The sequence below is a fragment of the Symphodus melops genome (genome assembly GCF_947650265.1).
Source record: "Symphodus melops genome assembly, chromosome: 4".
Classification (NCBI taxonomy): Eukaryota; Metazoa; Chordata; class Actinopteri; order Labriformes; family Labridae; genus Symphodus; species Symphodus melops.
In genome coordinates, this window is record NC_136694.1 from 1,851,745 (window position 1) to 1,868,594 (window position 16,850).

General features: G+C 42.4%; 4 protein-coding genes across 4 annotated transcripts; 3 read left to right on the forward strand and 1 right to left on the reverse strand.

Annotated features, from left to right (window-relative positions):
• Nucleotides 1-2,097, reverse strand: LOC306823035 (nuclear factor 7, brain-like; the record flags this gene model as incomplete). Its single annotated transcript, XM_079342400.1, has 2 exons — nucleotides 2,010-2,097; nucleotides 1-1,433 (listed from the first exon to the last, which is right to left on the reverse strand). The coding sequence occupies exon 2, from the start codon at nucleotides 1,414-1,416 to the stop codon at nucleotides 1-3; it is 1,416 nt and encodes a 471-aa protein (XP_079198526.1). The 5' UTR covers nucleotides 1,417-1,433; nucleotides 2,010-2,097.
• Nucleotides 2,098-3,127: 1,030 nt separating this feature from the next.
• LOC306823036 (zinc-binding protein A33-like) lies at nucleotides 3,128-5,167 on the forward strand (the record flags this gene model as incomplete). Its single annotated transcript, XM_079342401.1, has 2 exons — nucleotides 3,128-3,213; nucleotides 3,762-5,167. Exon 2 carries the CDS (start codon nucleotides 3,779-3,781, stop codon nucleotides 5,165-5,167), a length of 1,389 nt encoding a protein of 462 aa, XP_079198527.1. The 5' UTR covers nucleotides 3,128-3,213; nucleotides 3,762-3,778.
• A 3,044-nt stretch (nucleotides 5,168-8,211) lies between these two features.
• On the forward strand, nucleotides 8,212-14,565 carry LOC306823037 (nuclear factor 7, brain-like; the record flags this gene model as incomplete). The annotated part of the gene is made up of 3 exons (XM_079342402.1): nucleotides 8,212-8,244; nucleotides 8,337-9,573; nucleotides 14,364-14,565. 2 exons carry the CDS (start codon nucleotides 8,212-8,214, stop codon nucleotides 9,555-9,557), a joined length of 1,254 nt encoding a protein of 417 aa, XP_079198528.1. The 3' UTR covers nucleotides 9,558-9,573; nucleotides 14,364-14,565.
• On the forward strand, nucleotides 12,974-16,601 carry LOC306823038 (nuclear factor 7, brain-like; the record flags this gene model as incomplete). The annotated part of the gene is made up of 2 exons (XM_079342403.1): nucleotides 12,974-14,042; nucleotides 16,462-16,601. 2 exons carry the CDS (start codon nucleotides 12,974-12,976, stop codon nucleotides 16,599-16,601), a joined length of 1,209 nt encoding a protein of 402 aa, XP_079198529.1.
• Between the last annotated feature and the right edge of the window lie 249 nt (nucleotides 16,602-16,850).

Here is a 16,850-nt window from a genome sequence, read left to right on the forward strand (position 1 = left end):
TTATACGGGCTGATAGTCGTCGGCACAGCGGTAAACTGCTCTGTTCACACTGACTGTTGAAGATAATATCTTCAGTTTATCTAAGGTGTTAATGACTGGAAACAGACTCTCAGTGAACTTTTCTCTGAAAGTGTGTATGTGTGTTTCTGCATCAGCATCAAAGAAAGACAGAGTCCCTCTGTCCCGTTCCAGCATAACTCTGACTTTCTCGAGCTTCTTCTGCACTCCAATAGCGATGGCAGGATGTGGGGATGACCTTGCAGAGTAACCAAATCCAGCAACGAACCCTATTCTCCAATGTCCACTTTGGTTTTTTCCCTTTCTGTTGTAAGATTCTGTTATCACACCCAGTGTCCAACCTTTACTGTCTCCAACATCAACATCCCAGCTGTGAATCCCTGAGTTAAAACCCTGTGAGCCGAAGACAGAGACAAGTAAATCAATCCTCTCTGGATTATCAGGAAGCTGCTTTCTCTCTCCAAGTCTCACACTGGTCAGATCATCAGACAGGTTGAGGTGTGGATTAGCAGAGTTTGGATCAAGAATCACAGGACAGTAGGAGACCATGTCCTTCATCTTGTTCCAGATGTTGAAGCTCAGGTTGCCCAGATGTTTGGCCTGGTCTATCAGAGCTCCTGGGGGCAGCTTTGGATCCTCCAGTATGTGGCGCTGCTGGACTCTTTGCACTGCAGCCTTGTAGTTTCTCAAGAATGAGGCATCTTCAGCTCTCAGCTCCTCCTCTGTGGCTCTGACTGTTTCTGAGAGAGCATCTATCTCTCTGCTCAGAGCCTCCATCTCCTCCTTCATCCTCTGACTCTTCTCCTCCTCTTCCTCCCTCAGCGCACACAGCCTCACTTCCTCTTCCTGTTTTAGAAACTGCTGAAGCTTCTTAAACTCCTCCTTAATCTGCCCCTCTGTGTGCCGGGCCTGAACCTTAATATGGTCTGCTGTTTGATCAAACTTCGCTTGAACTAGTTTTAAACGCCTTATTTTCTCCTTTAAAGGCTCCAGATGTTCCTGAAGTTTCTTCTTGTGTTGTCCTGCTGCTTCATCAGTGGGTCTGAACGTGTGGTTGGTGTGTGTTTCTGAATCCCTGCAGACCAGACACACCGGCTGCTGATGGTCCAAGCAGAACAGTTTGAGTTTCTCCGAGTGCAAAGTGCAGGAATACTCTGAAGATGTCTGATCTCGCTCCAACAAGAAGGTGTCACACAGGTTCTTCAGGACCCGGTTTAAAGGTGGAGAAGTCTGTGAAGAAACTGTCTTACAAACTGGACACTCGCGTGATGCTTTCTGTCTCCACCAGTTCTGCAGACAGTCTCTACAGAAGCTGTGTGTACATGACAGAAGAACAGGCTCTCTGAAGACTTCATGACAAACTGTACAGGAGAGATCCTCCTTCAATTTGGAAGCCATTTAGTCCCAGAGTACAGCTGAAAACACAACAAACATAAAGTCAATGACCACACCTCTCCCTTCATCACAAACTTTGCTATTCAGCCTCTTACCACTACATTGCATCTTTGCCCTGATTCATTTAAATGCTGTTCTAAAAATAAACCAGCAGTGAAGTTGCGAACGTGTTTACTTTCGGTTTTCATGGAACGAAACTTAAGGAAAAAAATACAGAGGATATAACCTCGGTGTCCTCAATGGTGGCTACGGCCCTGTTTGCTAACATGTACTTTATTCTCTGAATCCTGTTTCATAGTACAGGATGAGAGTTCAATAAAAACCTTTGACTCAAAATGTGTTTTTAGAAAGAGTTCTCACAGTAAGCTCCAAATACACTTGATGTGAGATTAATTACATTAAAATTTCCTGTAAACTATTGACAGTGAAAAATAGTGACTTTATATACAACTAAAGGTTGGCATTTGAAAACAGGCACATTCAGCTTCATTATGAAAAAGCCCTTTTTATGATTTTTTCCCCCCATCAGAGCTTCACTGATTTCTGGGATAATCTGTCTGACAACATAAAGCTTTGCTTCCTGTTGTTATACCTACCTTCAGTGTCTGTAGAGTCAGCAGTTTGTCGTAGCAGAGTTATAGTTTTCCTCTTTGGTTGCTGAACTGACTGTCACAGTCTACACCTGCCTCGTCTCAGTAATTTTACACTCACCCTGCCTCAGCTCCACCCTGCCTGCTGGCCACTCCCAACTCAGTGCACCTGTGCACACAACTGGCCATTCAAAACCTTCCTTTAATTTTAATCATATATCTCAATTATGGAGGCTTTCAACATTGTGTACCAGTGCTTGTGCATTAACTTATTTGGACAGTGCACCTGGACAATGAGGCTGATGTTGGGTTTTGCAGAGCCTCACACGGGGCACCACAATGTTGGGTTCTATAAGTGAAATTCGGTCATGAAATCAACATGAATAAATATCTTTATTTAATTATTAATATAAATCAACAATTGTTATGAAACTGAGTTTAATAAACCTAGGGGCACCACTCTGACATCAGAGAACAAGCACATATTACAATATCAGTCTCAAATTAATTACTGACATTATTAATAATTAACAATCTTTGTGTGTGTGTGTGTGTGTGTGTGTGTGTGTGTGTGTGTGTGTGTGTGTGTGTGAGAGAGAGAGAGAGAGAGAGAGAGAGAGAGAGAGAAGACAAGATGGTGGACAGGGACACTTTCATATGGTCATATGGAGAACAAGGGAACCCAAGTGGCCGTCCCATTAAATAGCTGAAGCTCTCTGAGCTGAGTTTAGTAACTATTACAGTAATCAGTAATTTGATTCAACGGTATTCTGGTCTTTCTGATGGTTGAAGCAGTTAACTGAAAGTAAACTAGCTTAGCATTGAATAAAAACATACAGTGGTGAACACAGTGGTTCAGCAAAATAAAACAAATGCAGCAGCTTACAATAGATTAACAGAATGTGATCTTGTCAACAATAATACACAATTATCAGTGGTTGCAAAAGAAACTATTTCTTAAAGTTATTTCTAGCGAAGACCAAAATCTCGTACTATGAATCACTCCTGGTGATTGTTGCAAGGTTTGTTTGCCAGTTGTGTGCACAGGTGCACTGAGTTGGGAGTGGCCAGCAGGCAGGGTGGAGCCGAGGCAGGGTTAGTGGAAAATTACTGAGACGAGGCAGGTGTAGACTGTGACAGTCAGTTCAGCAACCAAAGAGGAAAACTACAACTCTGCTACGACAAACTGCTGACTCTACAGACACTGAAGGTAGGTTTAACAACAGGAACCAAAGCTTTATGTTGTCAGACAGATTATCCTCAGAAATCAGTGAAGCTCTGATGAAGCTGAATGTAGCTGTTTTCATATGCCAACTTTTTTTTGGATATAAAGTCACTATTTTTACTGTCAAAAGTTTACAGGAAATGTTAATGTTGCTTAGTAATTTTACATCAAGTGTATTTGGAGCATACTGTGAGAACTCTTTCTAAAAACAGATTTTGAGTCAAAGGTTTTTATTGAACTCTCATCCAGTACTATGAAACAAACAGGATTCAAAGAAAAAAGTACATGTTAGCAAACAGGGCCGTAGCCACCATTGAGGACACCAAGGTTATATCCTCTGTATTTTTTTCCTTAAGTTTCGTTTCATGAAAACCGAAAGTAAACACGGTCGCAACGTCACTGCTGGTCTATTTTTAGAACAGCATTTAAATGAATCAGGGCAAAGATGCAATGTAGTGGTAAGAGGCTGAATAGCAAAGTTTGTGATGAAGGGAGAGGTGTGGTCATTGACTTTATGTTTGTTGTGTTTTCAGCTGTACTCTGGGACTAAATGGCTTCCAAATGGAAGGAGGATCTCTCCTGTACAGTTTGTCATGAAGTCTTCAGAGAGCCTGTTCTTCTGTCATGTACACACAGCTTCTGTAGAGACTGTCTGCAGAACTGGTGGAGACAGAAAGCATCACGCGAGTGTCCAGTTTGTCACAAAGTTTCTTCACAGACTTCTCCACCTTTAAACCGGGTCCTGAAGAACCTGTGTGACACCTTCTTGTTGGAGCGAGATCAGACATCTTCAGAGGATTCCTGCTCTTTGCACTCGGAGAAACTCAAACTGTTCTGCTTAGACCATCAGCAGCCGGTGTGTCTGGTCTGCAGGGATTCAGAAAAACACACCAACCACACGTTCAGACCCATCGATGAAGCAGCAGGACAACACAAGAAGAAACTTCAGGAACATCTGGAGCCTTTAAAGGAGAAAAAAAGGCGTTTAAAACTAGTTCAAGCGAAGTTTGATCAAACAGTAGACCATATTAAGGTGCAGGCCCGGCACACAGAGGGGCAGATTAAGGAGGAGTTTAAGAAGCTTCAGCAGTTTCTAAAACAGGAAGAGGAGGCGAGGCTGTGTGCACTGAGGAAGGAAGAGGAGCAGAAGAGGAAGAGGATGAAGGATGAGATGGAAGCTCTGAGCAGAGAGATAGATGCTCTCTCAGAAACAGTCAGAGCCACAGAGGAGGAGCTGAGAGCTGAAGACGCCTCATTCTTGAGAAACCACAAGGCTGCAGTGCAAAGAGTCCAGCAGCACCTCCTGGTTGAGGATCCAAAGCTGCCTCCAGGAGCTCTGATAGACCAGGCCAAACATCTGGGCAACCTGAGCTTCAACATCTGGAACAAGATGAAGGACATGGTCTCATACTGTCCTGTGATTCTGGATCCAAACTCTGCTCATCCAAAACTCATCCTGTCTGATGATCTGACCAGTGTGAGACTTGGAGAGGAGAAGCAGCTTCCTGATAATCCAGAGAGGATTGATTTTCTTTTCTTTGTCCTGTGCTCAGAGGGTTTTAACTCAGGGATTCACAGCTGGGATGTTGATGTTGGAGACAGTAAAGGCTGGACACTGGGTGTGATAGCAGAGTCTTTCCACAGAAAGGGAGGTATCCAAAGTGGACATTGGAGAATAAAGTTCAGTGACCAAGGTTACTCTGTAAAGTCATCCCCACATCCTGCCTTTACTATTGAAGTGCGAAAGAAGCTCAAGAAAGTCCGAGTGAAGCTGGACTGGGACAGAGGAACTCTATCTTTCTTAGATGCTGACGCAAAAACACACTTACACACTTTCAGAGAAAAGTTCACTGAGAGTCTGTTTCCATTCATTAACACCCAAGATAAACTGAAAATATTACCTTCAACAGTCAGTGTGAACAGAGCAGTTAGAGATTAGGATGATTAAACGTATTGTGTTGTTTTCTCGAGATTAAACCTCTGAAGAGTTTTTATGGAGATATTTTGAGTGAAAACTGTTATAAATGATGAATTATACCCACAAACCTGTATAAAGATCTACACATGCCAACGTTTTAGCACATGCAAAACTAAGGACCTCTGTGCCGACCGCCGTCAGCTTGTATAACATTGCAGTGGAAGCCTTTGTTCAACATGGATGCTAACTTTCCCCACAGTGGCGGTGACACCACCACACCCAGGACTCTTATTGGATTCATACTACACTACATTCAGACTGTTACACTGTCACATGTCTTATTCTACTTCATGTCACATTTCTACATCAATGTTTGTTTCTATTCACTGCTGAACTGTCACTTCTTTGCTGTATATATTACTCTGGTGTTACCATGTCACTTTGATTTGACTCTCACTGCACAACATATCTGGATGTCCTGTTCTGACCATTAATGTCTGTCATTCATTGTTGATGTATGTTGTTTTGTATCTTTTTGATTTTGTCCTGAACTGCTTCAACACTTGAGTTTGAGGTTCTTTTAAGGATGGGCTCTTTTGATGACTCTGATATAACAATCTGCACACAGACATCAATGCTTAAAGTTTGTGTAAAGCAATAAAAAAAGTATTTCATGTTTGTTATACAACAGTTATTCACTGAGACTAAAGTAAATAAAACAATGCTAGTTTGATAAATCAAGTCTTAAAGTAACCTCTGCTCTGTTAATATGCATTCTTGTATGTTCTTGCTTTCTGGCGAACCCATTGAACGTCATCTTTAGCGATCAAGTTACTGTCCCAATACACAAGTTCGCATTTTACCACGAACGGTTAACATTTCCGAAAGTTTTCTCGACACGGCCGTTTTTCGAAGGATTCATCGGTTGGTGACTTGCGTGAAATTCTGAGTGGAGATATCCCAGCATGCAGTTCGGTATCAGCTGGGCAGCCTCCTCCTCCACCTCTCGGTAAAGCATACCAATCGTAGCTACAATTAATGCCCGGTTCACCTTTTCCTTTAATTCTGATTTACAAACTCTGATTTGATGCTCTTGTTATCTTAACATCCACCAACCAGTAAACCCCACAAATTAAAAATGACGGTTTGGCTAATTATATATCGCCGACAAGCCAGGCTTGTGAGGATTAAACCACAGAGGGAAAAATTAATGAGTTCATGGTAGTGCCTATGGTTTCTGAAACTCAGTTTAATAATTTTGTTGACTAATATTAATAATCAATTCAAGATAATCATAATGTCAATGTGACAACCAAAATGCTCTCTATAAAACCTAACATAATGGTGATCGTGTATACCTCCTTCTAAAACCCAAACATTATGGTGCCCCGTGTGAGGCCCTTCATGAACCACCTTTGTTGCATTGTTTATATACAGCAATCCATACTTTTAATCCTTAAAAAAGGGATTGTCTTTTCTTTGGGAGATTCATTTTTTTTGTTTTTTAAGAAAAGCCGACATCAAGTGGTGTATTCATTCCGTAGTTACGTGTTGATGACGATTTTTTTGTGCGCTTTTCATTGTTTGAGACAACAAGTTAGCCATCTGTTCAGCTAACAGGTTAACCTGACAAATGTTGCATTGCCAGCTGCCAAAGAGGAGTGTGGAGTTTGGAACCTAAGATCAAATTGAACCTCCTGCTGACTTTTTAGCAAAGCAGATTCACTAACATTAATCTACGAGGATTTCTGTTTTACAACATTTAATGGGTACCAAGACCCTATGTGGGCCAGGAGCTGAGCCAGGTCGCTGGAGGATGGAGACAGACATGTTGAAAACCTTAGGACTTTTGAGTCTTGAGACCACTCAGGCATTTCTCACCAGCCTGTAACTCATGGTCTGCAGACCAGACAGTCTCAATGCCTCCATGAGGACACTCGCACCAAAAGGACAGGGCCCCTGGGCACTCATTCTCATCCTTTCAGAGCTGAGACCTTCCGGGCTGAGCTGCTGTCGTCTTGGCCTGTGATTTTACTCTTAGGGCTTTCACTTTTAGTTATGCCTTAGTGGATTATGTTAGTCGTCTATAATGTGCAGTACACACTGTTTCATTCTGTAATTTAATGTAAAGTTTTTCTCAAGACATAGAGTTTACTGAGTAACATATAATTACTTATGAGCACACAGCACAGGTATTGATAATTAGTTAAATGTGCAGAGCTACAGAAGTGAGTGCTGGAAAGTTTTGCATTGGATGAAAGCCAGTTGTGTGCACAGGTGCACTGAGATGGGAGTGGCCAGCAGGCAAGGTGGAGCTGAGGCAGGGTGAGTGTAAAATTACTGAGACGAGGCAGGTGTAGACTGTGACAGTCAGTTCAGCAACCAAAGAGGAAAACTATAACTCTGCTACGACAAACTGCTGACTCTACAGACACTGAAGGTAGGTATAACAACAGGAACCAAAGCTTTATGTTGTCAGACAGATTATCTTCAGAAATCAGTGAAGCTCTGATGGGGAAAAAAAAAATCATAAAAAGGGCTTTTTCATAATGAAGCTGAATGTGCCTGTTTTCAAATGCCAACCTTTAGTTGTATATAAAGTCACTATTTTTCACCGTCAATAGTTTACAGGAAATGTTAATGTAATGAATCTTACATCAAGTGTATTTGGAGCTTACTGTGAGAACTCTTTCTATAAACAGATTTTGAGTCAAAGGTTTTTATTGAACTCTCATCCTGTACTATGAAACAAACAGGATTCAGAGAATAAAGTACATGTTAGCAAACAGGGCCGTAGCCACCATTGAGGACACTGAGGTTATATCCTCTGTATTTTTTTCCATAAGTTTCGTTTCATGAAAACCGAAAGTAAACACGGTCTATTTTTAGAACAGCATTTAAATGAATCAGGGCAAAGATGCAATGTCATGGTAAGAGGCTGAATAGCAAAGTTTGTGATGAAGGGAGAGGTGTGGTCATTGATTTTATGTTTGTTGTGTTTTCAGCTGTACTCTGGGACTAAATGGCTTCCAAATGGAAGGCGGATCTCTCCTGTACAGTTTGTAATGAAGTCTTCAGAGAGCCTGTTCTTCTGTCATGTACACACAGCTTCTGTAGAGACTGTCTGCAGAACTGGTGGAGACAGAAAGCATCACGCGAGTGTCCAGTTTGTCACACAGTTTCTTCACAGACTTCTCCACCTTTAAACCGGGTCCTGAAGAACCTGTGTGACACCTTCTTGTTGGAGCGAGATCAGACATCTTCAGAGGATTTCTGCCCTTTGCACTCGGAGAAACTCAAACTGTTCTGTTTGGACCATCAGCAGCCGTTGTGTCTGCTCTGCAGGGATTCAGAAACACACACCAACCACACGTTCAGACCCACTGATGAAGCAGCAGGACAACACAAGAAGAAACTTCAGGAACATCTGGAGCCTTTAAAGGAGAAAATAAGGCGTTTAAAACTAGTTCAAGCGAAGTTTGATCAAACAGCAGACCATATTAAGGTCCAGGCCCGGCACACAGAGGGGCAGATTAAGGAGGAGTTTAAGAAGCTTCAGCAGTTTCTAAAACAGGAAGAGGAGGCGAGGCTGTGTGCGCTGAGGGAGGAAGAGGAGCAGAAGAGTCAGAGGATGAAGGAGGAGATGAAAGCTCTGAGCAGAGAGATAGATGCTCTCTCAGAAACAGTCAGAGCCACAGAGGAGGAGCTGAGAGCTGAAGACGCCTCATTCTTGAGAAACTACAAGGCTGCAGTGCAAAGAGTCCAGCAGCTCCACATACTGGAGGATCCAAAGCTGCCCCCAGGAGCTCTGATAGACCAGGCCAAACATCTGGGCAACCTGAGCTTCAACATCTGGAACAAGATGAAGGACATGGTCTCCTACTGTCCTGTGATTCTGGATCCAAACTCTGCTCATCCATACATCATCCTGTCTGATGATCTGACCAGTGTGAGACTTGGAGAGAGGAAGCAGCTTCCTCATAATCCAGAGAGGTTTTCTTTTGTTTTCTTTGTCCTGGGCTCAGAGGGTTTTAACTCAGGGATTCACAGCTGGGATGTTGATGTTGGAGACAGGAAAGGCTGGACACTGGGTGTGATAGCAGAATCTTTCAACAGAAAGGGAAAAAACCAAAGTGGACATTGGAGAATAGCGTTCAGTGACCAAAGTTACTCTGCAAGGTCATCCCCACATCCTGCCATTACTATTGAAGTGCGAAAGAAGCTCAAGAAAGTCAAAGTGAAGCTGGACTGGGACAGAGGAACTCTGTCTTTCATTGATGCTGTTGACAAAACACACATACACACTTTCAGAGAAAAGTTCACTGAGAGTCTGTTTCCATTCATTAACCCCCAAGATAAACTGAAAATATTACCTTCAACAGTCAGTGTGAACAGAGCAGTTAGAGATTAGGATGATTAAACGTATTGTGTTGTTTTCTCGAGATTTAACCTCTGAAGAGTTTTTATGGATACATTTTGAGTGAAAATTGTTTGTAAATGATGAATTATACCCACAAACCTGTATAAAGATCTACACATGCCAACGTTTTAGCACATGCAAAACTAAGGACCTCTGTGCCGACGACCATCAGCTTGTATAACAGCAGTGGAAGCCTTTGTTCAACATGGACGCTAACTTTCCCCACAGTGGCGGTGACACCACCACACCCAGGACTGTTATTGGATTCATACTACACTACATTCAGACTGTTACACTGTCACATGTCTTTTTCTACTTCATGTCACATTTCTACATCAATGTTTGTTTCTATTCACTGCTGAACTGTCACTTCTTTACTGTATATATTACTCTACTGTTACCATGTCACTTTGATTTGACTCTTACTGCACAACATATCTGGATGTCCTGTTCTGACCATTAATGTCTGTCATTCATTGTTGATTAAATTTGGGGTTCTTTTAAGGATGGGCTCTTTTGATGACTCCGATATAACAATCTGCACACAGACATCAATGCTTAAAGTTTGTGTAAAGCAATAAAAAAAGTATTTCATGTTTGTTATACAACAGTTATTAACTGAAACTAAAGTAATTAAAACAATGCTAGTTTGATAAATCAAGTCTTAAAGTAACCTCTGCTCTGTTAATATGCATTCTTGTATGTTCTTGCTTTCTGGCGTACCCATTGAACGTCATCTTTAGCGGTCAAGTTACTGTCCCAATACACAAGTTCGCATTTTACCAAGAACGGTTAACATTTCCGAAAGTTTTCTCGACACGGCTGTTTTTCGAAGGATGCATCGGTTGGTGACTTGCGTGAAATTCTGAGTGGAGATATCCCAGCATGCAGTTCGGTATCAGCTGGGCAGCCTCCTCCTCCACCTCACGGTAAAGCATACCAATCGTAGCTACAATTAATGCCCAGTTCATCTTTTTCCTTTAATTCTGATTTACAAACTCTCATTTACTGCTCTTGTTATCTTAACATCCACCAACCAGTAAACCCCACAAATTAAAAATGACGGTTGGTTTATTATATATCGCCAACAAACCAGGCTTGTGAGGATTAAACCACAGAGGGAAAAAAGACAAATGTTAAATCAGCATTGAGCAACTGTCCTTGTTATTGTTTTTAAACAGTTACTTCATTATTGATGTACATCAGCAATCGGATGCACTTGTTGAGTGGTTTACTGTATATCCAACAGGAAACCCTTTGGTACGCCTCAGAATGCTTTGCTCTGCTGAGGCGGGTCATGCAATACCCGAAAGAATGCATCGTCCATCCCAAACAGTCAGTTGTGTTCTTATGAACTTTTGAACTTGCAAGAAAGCTCTTCCAAGAACAACTTCTAAGAACAACTCTACGAGAACCCAAGTCTGTTCTTAAGCGTTCTCGATATTGAGAAACGGCCAACAACTGCTACAACACCTCCACAGACTGGCACAGGAATAAGTTCTAAAACCCAAAAGTGAGACGCTATGGTGCCCCGTGTGAGGCCGTACAAACCAACATGTTGGTGCCCTGTGTGAGGCCCTTAATGAACCACCTTTGTTGCATTGTTTATATACAGTCATCCACATTTTTTATCCTTAAAAGGGATTCTCTTTTCTTTGGGAGATTGTTTTTATACCTTAGTGGATTATGTTAGTCGTCTATAATGTGCAGTTTACACTGTTTCATTTTGTAATTTAATGTAAAGTTTTTCTCAAGACAGTTTACTGAGTAACATATAATTACTTATGAGTTTCACGCCCTCCACCTCTGCCAGTGGTTAGTGGCAGCTCTCTCCCTCTTTCTCTTTTTTCTCTCTCTCTTTGCTCTTAGGAGTGCGTGCACTCGGCTGGTGGTGTAAGGACGATCAGGTATGGCTAATTGCTGATCAGCGGATGAGACGCAGCTGAGCGGAGTTAGTGGCTGCAGCAGTTTGCATTTAAGGAGCCTCCAGCCTGCTGTCCAGTGCCGGAGTGTGTTCAGTAACAGTTAGTTATTCGATCGCTGCACATGCCTTGCTTCTACGCTTTGCTGTTCAACTCCTAATAACCTGTTCTTCTGTGCAGTTGAATCCCCTGCAGCCACGGAGCTCTTCTACTCTGTCGACTTCACTCACAGCACGAAGCTACTCTGCATACACCTTGGATTCGTCACGACAGGTCTTCGGCAGTTCAGACACCACCAGCCTTGCTTCCCCCTCCTTTAGTTTATCTCAGCTAAGTGTTAGCTTTTTAGACGTACTACTCGACTCGCGTTTTGAGTCAGTTGTTTTGCCTCTGCTTTGTTTGTAGCATTAGCTTAACTCATGTTAGCACGACGCTTTAGTTTATCTTCGGCTGTTAGTCGCTCTTTGTTTTCGTCAGTTTGTTATTCCTCGCCTGTTTTATAGGGTTGAGCGTCCTCAGTGGTGGTGTTTATTTTGTGTTTGTAAATAAATTTATTATTTTGTAATTCGGTCCTCCGTGTCTCTCTGTTCTGCACTTGAGACTCAACACGTCCCGTAACAATGAGCACACAACACAGGTAATGATTATTAGATAGATGTGCAGATCTACAGAAGTGAGTGCTGGAAAGTTTTGCATTGGATGAAAGCCACTTGTGTACACAGGTGCACTGAGTTGGGAGTGGCCAGCAGGCAGGGTGGAGCCGAGGCAGGGTTAGTGTAAAATTACTAAGACGAGGCAGGTGTAGACTGTGACAGTCAGTTCAGCAACCAAAGAGGAAAACTATAACTCTGCTACGACAAACTGCGGACTCTACAGACACTGAAAGTAGGTATAACAACAGGAACCAAAGCTTTATGTTGTCAGACAGATTATCCCAGAAATCAGTGAAGCTCTGATGGGGGGAAAAAAAATCATAAAAAGGGCTTTTCATAATGAAGCTGTACATGCCTGTTTTCAAATGCCAACCTTTAGTTGTACATCACATCAATATTTTTTGCTGTCAATAGTTTACAGGAAATGTTAACGTAATTAATCTTACATCAAGTGTATTTGGAGCTTACTGTGAGAACTCTTTCTAAAAACAGATTTTGAGTCAAAGGTTTTTATTGAACTCTCATCCTGAACTATGAAACAAACAGGATTCAAAGAAAAAAGTACATGTTAGCAAACAGGGCCGTAGCCACCATTGAGGACACCGAGGTTATATCCTCTGTATTTTTTTCCTTAAGTTTTGTTTTAATGAAAACCGAAAGTAAACACGGTCGCAACGTCACTGCTGGTCTATTTTTTAGAACAGCATTTAAATGGATCAGGGCAAAGATGCAATGTAGTGGTAAGAGGCTGAATAGCAAAGTTTGTGATGAAGGAAGAGGTGTGGTCATTGACTTTATGTTTGTTGTGTTTTCAGCTGTACTCTGGGACTAAATGGCTTCCAAATTGAAGGAGGATCTCTCCTGTACAGTTTGTCATGAAGTCTTCAGAGAGCCTGTTCTACTGTCATGTACACACAGCTTCTGTAGAGACTGTCTGCAGAACTGGTGGAGACAGAAAGGAGCACGCGAGTGTCCAGTTTGTCACACAGTTTCTTCACAGATTTCTCCACCTTTAAACCGGGTCCTGAAGAACCTGTGTGACACCTTCTTGTTGGAGCGAGATCAGACATCTTCAGAGGATTCCTGCCCTTTACACTCGGAGAAACTCAAACTGTTCTGCTTGGACCATCAGCAGCCGGTGTGTCTGGTCTGCAGGGATTCAGAAACACACACCAACCACACGTTCAGACCCATTGATGAAGCAGCAGGACAACACAAGAAGAAACTTCAGGAACATCTGGAGCCTCTAAAGGAGAAAATAAGGCGTTTAAAACTAGTTCAAGCGAAGTTTGATCAAACAGCAGACCATATTAAGGTCCAGGCCCGGCACACAGAGAGGCAGATTAAGGAGGAGTTTAAGAAGCTTCAGCAGTTTCTAAAACAGGAAGAGGAAGCGAGGCTGTGTGCGCTGAGGGAGGAAGGGGAGCCGAAGAGGCAGAGGATGAAGGAGGAGATGAAAGCTCTGAGCAGAGAGATAGATGCTCTCTCAGAAACAGTCAGAGCCACAGAGGAGGAGCTGAGAGCTAAAGACGCCTCATTCTTGAGAAACTACAAGGCTGCAGTGCAACGAGTCCAGCAGCGCCTCATACTGGAGGATCCAAAGCTGCCCCCAGGAGCTCTGATAGACCAGGCCAAACATCTGGGCAACCTGAGCTTCAACATCTGGAACAAGATGAAGGACATGGTCTCCTATTGTCCTGTGATTCTGGATCCAAACTCTGCGAATCCACACCTCAACTTGTCTGATGATCTGACCAGTGTGAGACTTGGAGAGAGGAAGCAGCTTCCTCATAATCCAGAGAGGTTTGATTTTCTTTTCTTTGTCCTGGGCTCACAGGGTTTTAACTCAGGGATTCACAGCTGGGATGTTGATGTTGGAGACAGGAAAGGCTGGACACTGGGTGTGATAGCAGAATCTTTCCACAGAAAGGGAAAAAGCCAAAGTGGACATTGGAGAATAAAGTTCAGTGACCAAGGTTACTCTGCAAGGTCATCCCCACATCCTGCCATTACTATTGAAGTGCGAAAGAAGCTCAGGAAAGTCCGAGTGAAGCTTGACTGGGACAGAGGAACTCTGTCTTTCTTAGATGCTGACGCAAAAACACACATACACACTTTCAGAGAAAAGTTCACTGAGAGTCTGTTTCCATTCATTGGCCCTAAGGATAGACTAAAGATATTATCTTCAATAGTCGTTGTGAACAGAGCAGTTAGAGATTAAGATTTTTTTCTCGAGATTAAACCTCTGAAGAGTTTTTATGGAGATATTTTGAGTGAAAACTGTTTGTAAATGATGAATTATACCCACAAACCTGTATAAAGATCCACACATGCCAACGTTTTAGCACATGCAAAACTAAGGACCTCTGTGCCGACCGCCGTCAGCTTGTATAACAGCAGTGGAAGCCTTTGTTCAACATGGACGCTAACTTTCCCCACAGTGGCGGTGACACCACCACACCCAGGACTGTTATTGGATTCATTCATACTACACTACATTCAGACTGTTACACTGTCACATGTCTTTTTCTACTTCATGTCACATTTCTACATCAATGTTTGTTTCTATTCACTGCTGAACTGTCACTTCTTTGCTGTATATATTACTCTGGTGTTACCATGTCACTTTGATTTGACTCTTACTGCACAGCATATCTGGATGTCCTGTTCTGACCATTAATGTGTGTCATTCATTGTTGATTAAATTTGGGGTTCTTTTAAGGATGGGCTCTTTTGATGACTCCGATATAACAATCTGCACACAGACATCAATGCTTAAAGTTTGTGTAAAGCAATAAAAAAAGTATTTCATGTTTGTTATACAACAGTTATTAACTGAAACTAAAGTAATTAAAACAATGCTAGTTTGATAAATCAAGTCTTAAAGTAACCTCTGCTCTGTTAATATGCATTCTTGTATGTTCTTGCTTTCTGGCACACACATTGAACGTCATCTTTAGCGGTCAAGTTACTGTCCCAATACACAAGTTCGCATTTTACCAAGAACGGTTAACATTTCCGAAAGTTTTCTCGACACGGCTGTTTTTCGAAGGATGCATCGGTTGGTGACTTGCGTGAAATTCTGAGTGGAGATATCCCAGCATGCAGTTCGGTATCAGCTGGGCAGCCTCCTCCTCCGCCTCTCGGTAAAGCATACCAATCGTAGCTACAATTAATGCCCAGTTCATCTTTTTCCTTTAATTCTGATTTACAAACTCTCATTTACTGCTCTTGTTATCTTAACATCCACCAACCAGTAAACCCCACAAATTAAAAATGACGGTTGGTTTATTATATATGGCCGACAAACCAGCCTTGTGAGGATTAAACCACAGAGGGAAAAAAGACAAATGTTAAATCAGTATTGAGCAACTGTCCTTGTTATTGTTTTTAAACAGTTACTTCATTATTGATGTACATCAGCAATCGGATGCACTTGTTGAGTGGTTTACTGTACATCCAACAGGAAACCCTTTGGTACGCCTCAGAATGCTTTGCTCTGCTGAGGCGGGTCATGCAATACCCGAAAGAATGCATCGTCCATCCCAAAACAGTCAGTTGTGTTTTTATGAACTTTTGAGCTTGCAAGAAAGCTCTTCCAAGAACAACTTCTAAGAACAACTCTACGAGAACCCAAGTCTGTTCTTAAGCGTTCTCGATATTGAGAAACGGCCAACAACTGCTACAACACCTCCACAGACTGGCACAGGAATAAGTTCTAAAACCCAAAAGTGAGACGCTATGGTGCCCCGTGTGAGGCCGTACAAACCAACATGTTGGTGCCCTGTGTGAGGCCCTTAATGAACCACCTTTGTTGCATTGTTTATATACAGTCATCCACATTTTTTATCCTTAAAAGGGATTCTCTTTTCTTTGGGAGATTGTTTTTATACCTTAGTGGATTATGTTAGTCGTCTATAATGTGCAGTTTACACTGTTTCATTTTGTAATTTAATGTAAAGTTTTTCTCAAGACAGTTTACTGAGTAACATATAATTACTTATGAGTGTCACGCCATCCACCTCTGCCAGTGGTTAGTGGCAGCTCTCTCCCTCTTTCTCTTTTTTCTCTCTCTCTTTGCTCTTAGGAGTGCGTGCACTCGGCTGGTGGTGTAAGGACGATCAGGTATGGCTAATTGCTGATCAGCGGATGAGACGCAGCTGAGCGGAGTTAGTGGCTGCAGCAGTTTGCATTTAAGGAGCCTCCAGCCTGCTGTCCAGTGCCGGACTGTGTTCAGTAACAGTTAGTATTTCGATCGCTGCACATGCCTTGCTTCTACGCTTTGCTGTTCAACTCCTAATAACCTGTTCTTCTGTGCAGTTGAATCCCCTGCAGCCACGGAGCTCTTCTACTCTGTCGACTTCACTCACAGCACGGAGCTACTCTGCATACACCTTGGATTCGTCACGACAGGTCTTCGGCAGTTCAGACACCACCAGCCTTGCTTCCCCCTCCTTTAGTTTATCTCAGCTAAGTGTTAGCTTTTTAGATGTACTACTCGACTCGCGTTTTGAGTCAGTTGTTTTGCCTCTGCTTTGTTTGTAGCATTAGCTTAACTCATGTTAGCACGACGCTTTAGTTTATCTTCGGCTGTTAGTCGCTCTTTGTTTTCGTCAGTTAGTTTGTTATTCCTCGCCTGTTTTATAGGGTTGAGCGTCCTCAGTTGTGGTGTTTATTTTGTGTTTGTAAATAAATTTATTATTTTGTAA